The sequence below is a fragment of the Kryptolebias marmoratus genome, linkage group LG14, assembly GCF_001649575.2.
Source record: "Kryptolebias marmoratus isolate JLee-2015 linkage group LG14, ASM164957v2, whole genome shotgun sequence".
Classification (NCBI taxonomy): Eukaryota; Metazoa; Chordata; class Actinopteri; order Cyprinodontiformes; family Rivulidae; genus Kryptolebias; species Kryptolebias marmoratus.
The window spans coordinates 5,347,263-5,354,409 of NC_051443.1; the positions used below are offsets into that span (position 1 = coordinate 5,347,263).

The 7,147-nt window shown below is 37.4% G+C and overlaps 1 protein-coding gene across 1 annotated transcript in view; it reads right to left on the reverse strand.

The window, feature by feature from the left end:
• Positions 1 to 7,147, reverse strand: part of LOC108242607 (netrin receptor UNC5D) — a 340,333-nt gene that overhangs the window by 85,720 nt on the left and 247,466 nt on the right. Inside the window, exons 3-4 of the mRNA XM_017427560.3 lie at positions 3,083 to 3,226; positions 2,759 to 2,862 (exon numbers count right to left, since the gene is read on the reverse strand). Coding sequence (XP_017283049.1) covers positions 2,759 to 2,862; positions 3,083 to 3,226 — 248 coding nt within the window. The remainder of the gene's footprint in view (positions 1 to 2,758; positions 2,863 to 3,082; positions 3,227 to 7,147) is intronic.

Genomic DNA, 7,147 nt, shown 5'->3' on the forward strand with positions numbered 1-7,147 from the left:
CTAAAATGCAGCAGATCTCATTTGTGAAAGTTCAGTTAAATGTCACTTAGAAATAAAGCTTGAAAAAGGTAAGAAATGAATTTTCTTTTTCATATTTTTCAGAGAATAACTGACACGTAATTGGGGTATATCGTGATATATATCGTTATCGTGATATAAAATTATCCATATCGTGATATAGGATTTTTTCCATATCGCCCAGCACTATTTACAACCAAAAGAAATAGCTTCGTTTACCTATAGTTATTTGCTTGTGGACCTAAGCTTCTCTAACTTTTGTCAGTAAAGCTTAATGTGAACTGAAGTATTATTAAAAAAAACAAACACACAAAAAAAACTATTTCAGCTTAATTCCGTTAATTACTTTTCATGTCTCAACAAAACAAAATGCCTTTGTTTTCACACAGGAATTAACATGTTAAATAAACTGAACTGAAAGGCAAAATACACTATACCATCAAAATGACTGAGGTGCCCTAAGGCTGTTTAAAATAAATAGTAATCTAGTGTGGAAAAGCAGCACCATCTTCCTAAAATGGGCTACATAAACCTTGGTGCAAAAAATGTTGTCAAACAGAGTAACTGGCTCCAATGTTCATTTATCAAATAGTCACAATGTGAGCTTCTTACCACATTTACTGCTGAGAATGCAAACAACCTCCAAATATTTGGAACTGCACATATGAGAGCAAAATGAATGCATATTTCCATACATCTTTAAAAACTTGGTTTTCTAATTCTACCTTTTCTTTTGCTAGATTTCTGCACTCCTAAACTCTGGAACCAACTACCTGAAAACCTGAGATGTGCAGAATCTGTTTGAATCTGATTTTTTTATTCCCAATGGAACATAGAAAACAATAAATGTTTAAAATAAGAAATTTTAAGGAAATGAAAGGGTCATTTTAAATTTGATGGCAGCATTACATTTTAAAGAAGTTCAGACAGATGCAACAAAAGTACAAAGAAGAAACAGCTACAGGAGCATTTTGCAACTACTAAGAATAATTACCAACAGGTCAGTCAGGGGGTTGGGTATGAAAACAGCATTTTAGAGAGTCTGAATTTCTCACATTTAAAGATGGGCAGAGGCTCACCAGTCTGCAAAGAACTGCATCTAAAACTGTGGAATGATTTAAATTAATGTTACTCGATAAAAAAAATGCGACATCCACAAATACTGGTTAAAGCTCTATCATACAAAGAAGAAGCGAGATGTGAACACTATCCAGAAACACAGTCATCTTCTCTGGATAAAAACTCATTTAAAATGGACTGAGGCAAAGTTATACAAACTGTTCTATATATTTATGAAATTCTTTTTTAAAACCTTAAAAACCTCAGACATGACATCCAGCCTGTTTTCAGTGCACATTTCAAAAGCCTGCCTCTCTGATGATATGGGGTTGCATTAGTGCCTCTGGCAAGGGCAGTTTACACATCTGGAATGACACCATCATTGCAGAAAATAACATACAAGTTTTGAAGCAGCGTATGCTCCTATCCAGAAAACATCTTTTTCAGGGAAGACCTTGCACATTTATGCAAGGCAGTACTAAACAACACACTGCATCCATTACTGAACTGGCCTGCCTGCAGTCCAGATCTCTCACCAGATGAAAACATTTGGTGCATCATGAAACAAAAAATCCATCAAAGAGCCAAGACTGTTGAACAGCCAGAATCCTCCATCAGACAAGAATGGGACAACATTCTCTTCTAAAACCTCCAGCAGCTGATCTTCTCATTTCCTAGATATTTACAGACTGTTGTTAAAAGAGGATATGATACTTCACAGTGGGAACCCCTTTCCCAACTTTTTTGAGATGTGTTGCTGCCATCAAATTCAAAATTACTTATTTTGTTCCTTTTTTTTACTAGTTCAAACATTTAAATTGGTTACTCTGATTCACTGTGAATAAAATATGGGTTTATGAAATTTGCAAATTACTTTGTTTTTATATAAGCTTTACATATCGTCCCAACTTGGAGTTGTATAACAGGGGACTTGGATGGTCTTGGACCAGAGTTCAGACTTTGAGATTCACTGGTTTAAGCTATAAAACTTTAGTACTTTAGTAGCCTGAGTATATAGAGGGTTGTCAATCATTTTAGGTGTAATATCACTGTTCCAGTCCTGTTTTAAAATTTGATGGTAACATTGTTATTTTGTTCATGTATAGATGATAGATTGTGTCTTTAGGTAAATGAAAAGCTTCAGCTGTTTAGGCACACAGCCTTTGATTTTGACATATTTGCCTGCTGAGCTACTGCATGAAAGCACACGGCATCAGACAGCAGCACAACACACACCACTTAACAAGACTGTCTGTGAAGCTTCATTTTATATAGAGAGTAAAAATTAACTGGGAGTTTTATCCACACACAAACACACAGCTTCAAAATGGCAAGGTAATGTTGGAGAAATGAATGCATGACAGCTAAACAAGTAAAATAAAAAATGAAGCAAAAAAAAGAAAGAAAGAAACAGAAACAGACACATATAGATTCCCCAGCCGATAATTAGTCTAATTTAAACAAAAAGTTGAACAACTGTCTTCAGATTATTGACTGCAACTTTGGCTAATAAACTGAACAAAAAACTGAATATGTGTCTTGATGTGCCAAAGCTGGAGAGCAAAAAAGCAATTCCCTTATGAACGCAAAACAATACTGTGAGTAAACCTGACAGATGACAGCTCCTCTCAAGGCAACACAAGGTAAAATGTTACTTGTTTGAAGTGCAAGCAGCCCTCACCTCGGCCACAGGCACTCCCTCTGGGGGACGACAGTGCAGCACAATCATGCCATTCAGAGGCACCTCAGTGCCTTGAGGGTCCTGCTCAAAGTTCTTCCTCAGGTCTAAGAAAGACAACAAAGAGCATGCATTAAAGATCAACTACAAGAGCTTTAGGAGGCAACATTAAATGTCAATTTGCTACACATGTGACTTTCTATCTACAGCCAAACCTACATGGAATAATGACTATCATACCACACGTTTGATGATTTTTTTTTTGTTTGTTTGTTTCTCTGAGACATTGAGGTCAATCTGGAATCAGAGCGATGTAAAATTGCTTACATGCAATGCGGACGGTTGCCTTGCGGCTCTTGGAGGTTCCCAGCTGACTCCAGGCAACACACAGGCACCAGTAATCCTCCGGACCATGAAAGTCCTCCACCTGCTGACGTGACACATTGATCATCACATCACGGATCTTCAGTCCTGCAGACAAAACGGATGATTGCTCAGATTTGCTTTCATTATATGGCAGGGCTGATGAGGCGAGGAGATGAAGATACACAGAGACAAGCTGATGAGTGAATTTTGAATCTGATGAGATTATCGGCTGTAAACAGATCTGCCATTTGTCAGGAGGAAATTGGGGGGAGACTGCTTGTCAAACCATATAAATTTCAAGGAATTTGTTTGGACAGCAGTTTAACCTGTGTTCTTTCATGTGGCACAGATTCATAGAGCTGTCCATTTCATTCTGAATATTAAAACTCTTGTCATTATTGCTCTTTTGAACGTTTCAATCTGGCAAACAAATTATCAGGACTGTGTATTTCTTTCTTTCATTCCCTCTTTCTTTCTTTCTTTGCTATAACATTTTTTTATGCCTTCATATCCTCTTTCACTGTTGACAATAATCTATTTATGCAGAAATAGCACTAACTACTTTTGAGCAGAATCATTAACTGAGAGGAGGAACAGATCAGCTTCTCATTGTTGTAAAGGAGAGCACGATCACTTAATTTTTCTTTCTTTGAAAACATCTGAAGAGCCTGTAATTTATGGAGCGGGGGGAGAGACACAAGCAAAACAGCTCAGCTGAATGGTGCATCAGTACACAAACACATTCACTGACAATCAAATCATTTCAATATCTGCAGCAGAACTCTGACTTCATGTCACAAAGTTCGTTTGTTAATATCTGCATATTGTCTATGATGCAGCCCATAATGAGCCAGGCATGAGACGAACATTTTCTGGCAAAATTAAAGGGAATTTAAAAGACTGGGGTTTCAATTATGCCTGACGATGTACAAAAGATGACAGGCTTGGGCCATTAATGTGCTGAATAATAGGGGTTGTTTCATCGGAATGGAATAAAATAACAGCCTTTACCAAATGTTCCTGATTGTCTGTGTAACCCTGCAGAAAGCTGCAATTCACTCAGCCAAGATGAACAGAATATTTTTAATATGTTAGTACATAGTTATGAAGAGCTCATGTTTGGTGTCTGGTGTCCAAACTCGTTGCTCCCCACAGGATGCAATTCATTTTGCAAAGTGAGGGGGTGGGGGGCATAACAAATATCCACTCTGATGAAACAAAAACAGTATTCTTTAGTGTAGGTGGTAAAAGCAGTGTGTTTGGATTGAGCTGTAGTCAGATCACATGCCCCAGCAGCTACAGCAGGTTATGTCATGTTTTCCTAATTTTAACTGCTTTCTCATGTCTCCAAGCCATGTCACATGTGTCTGTTGTGTTTAAATGTTGTGCATAAATAAACTGATTTAACAGGACGTGACAGGAGCCAGATCTGCTTTCCTTTAAAAAGGAACCACCTTTTTTCTCTTTTAAAGAGGAAGATCAGTTCCGAAAAACAGAACGTATCTTTAATTTTGATCTGCAGTGTACATTAGGATTAAAATGGAAAAATGTAATGATGTAAACATAATTTATAACCACTTTTTTTTAATGCTCAATTCCAATTTTTAGATGAGTTCACATTATTATTGTTTACATTATAATTTAAATGAGGCTGCCATCAGACTCCACTGTACACAGTCTACGGCCCTGAAGTGACCTGCATGCGCAGAAGAAGACGTTATGTCACATCCAGCATGCTGTGTTTATAGAAATAAATACAGATGCTACATATGACAGCATGTGTGTATCAATTCTAAAGTAGTTGTGCAATCAGAGCCGAAAAAAATTATCTGACATGCTTGATTTAATCAATGTTGTATTTCGTCTTTCCGCTTCCCATCTTCCCACCCACAGAACTGGACATCTGGAGCAGGAGCAATGAACTGACAGTAAAGGATAAAAACAAATTCAAGTATGGATCCTGTTACGCTATTATTAAAACAGTCTGATATTAATGTTAGTATTATTAATACTAATATTTGGATCAATCCAACGCCTACTTCAATGACTTTTATGTCAAAGTCAGACTATCACACAGTTCAGACTGAGGTCAATCTGAAAAACACTGGACATGTATCCCGTTTAATACTATATATGAAAATGACCTGGCTCTAGTTTGAAAAAATTGAAGTAGTGATGTTCAGACAGTCATAAAAACATCTGATATGTGGTGTGACGTGGGCAAAAAGAGTTGGATTTGGGCTATTTTTGGTTTAAGTGTGAACGTAACCTATGAGATCAACAAACCATGTGGCCGTGTTTTGTTTGGACAATTTTTAAAAATCATTCTCTTTTTATGTGCATGGCTCATTTTGTTGCCTACCTAAACACACATCATACCGTCCTTGGCAGCCACCCCCACATTTATGATTTAATCCATTGGAGCAGTGGATCAGACTGATTCCTGGCATGAGACCAGGAGGCGTGGCAGGAACAGAGAAGCTGTGACATATTTATTTTACTTTATTTGTTTTACAAACTAGCAACGAGCTAACCATAGTAAAAACGAGTAATAATAAACTTTGCTGGAGAATTTCTTATCACCCAATAGTCTGTGGGGAAGTTGTCTTGTATGCAACCAGTCTGCGATGCTAAAAAGGTTGGGGACCTCTGTACGAGAGTACACTTAAGAAATGAAGATGAAGCAGATTTAGACATTTATTATTTATCATCTTTGTGGTTTCTAGACCTGGACGTTCAAGGATATAGCCTTAGATGTTTTCTGTCAAATTTGCTCTTGCGATAGATTTAACATGCCTGTGAGTACGATTTGAGATACCCACAACACTTCTGACAATTTTGAGAAAGTCTGTCGCACAAGAAAACTGAGAGCCTCTGCAAATGCTTGGAAAGATTTTGGTAACTTTCCTGCAAATGCTGTTTACTATCTAGTTGCCAACAGTTGCAGCACAGCAAGAAACCAGCTTTACAGTTGTGTGACATTTAAAAGAAATCTTTGGTTTTGACACATAAAGACAATCACAATTTTACACACCAATACAGGTAACATACTATGAGCACATTCGTGAGGATAGTGTTTTACAGTTATTTATTGAAAAGTAAGTAGCAATAATAATATGCTGGGGGAATTTGTACGGTGGCCATGAAGTGCAAACCACAACAACATTAATGAAGCACACAAACGAAAAACAAAGCACACAAACAAAAAATGAAACACACAAACAAAAACCAGAAACGCAGTTACATTAACAAACCGGAAGAGGTAGGTCCCAGTGGGAGATCTGAGAAATCACTGATTGGACGACACCACTTTTGAACTGGGAGTTCGGGCTTTTGCTCTTTCAATGTTTCGGTAGTGTGGTGATTTGGGTTTTTTCTGTGTTATGGTTTTTGTTTTTATTTAGTTTGTTGGTTTGCTTGGTTTCTGTCTTGTCTCTTGTTTCATGTTTCATTTGCTCCTCAGTCTATCTCTCTATCTCCCTGCCACACCTACACCTGTCCCCGCTTTGTAATCACGTCACCTGTCTCCATTTACCTAATTATCCTCAGTCTTTAAAACCCGGTCATTGCCTTCCACACTCTGCTGGTCCATTGTCGGTGTTAGTTGTCTATTGTTTGATGTAGTCTGTTTAGTTACCCTTGTGCTGTGTTCCTAAGTTCTGTCGGTTCCATGTTTGTATTTAAATTTAGGTTTTGTTTGTTTCCTGCCACATCAGCATTTTTGTTTTTGTTTATTCTCTAGTTTAATAAATTAGTTTTCTTTTTCCCTTTACTATGAGTCTGCATTCTGGGTTCGCCTTAGTCTCCACTGTTCCTGACAGGTAGGCGGTAGTGCTGGGCGAGATAACGATATATATCGTGGGGACGATAGAAAAGTGTCTATCGTGATATATTTTCTTCTATCGTCTCTATCGTTTCTATCGTCTCTATAGTTTCTTTCGTTTCTATCATAATTGTATCGATGATTCATGTAAATATTTCATAACGTAGGCTACGACGAATGTATTAGTGTTGTCACTTTGCATA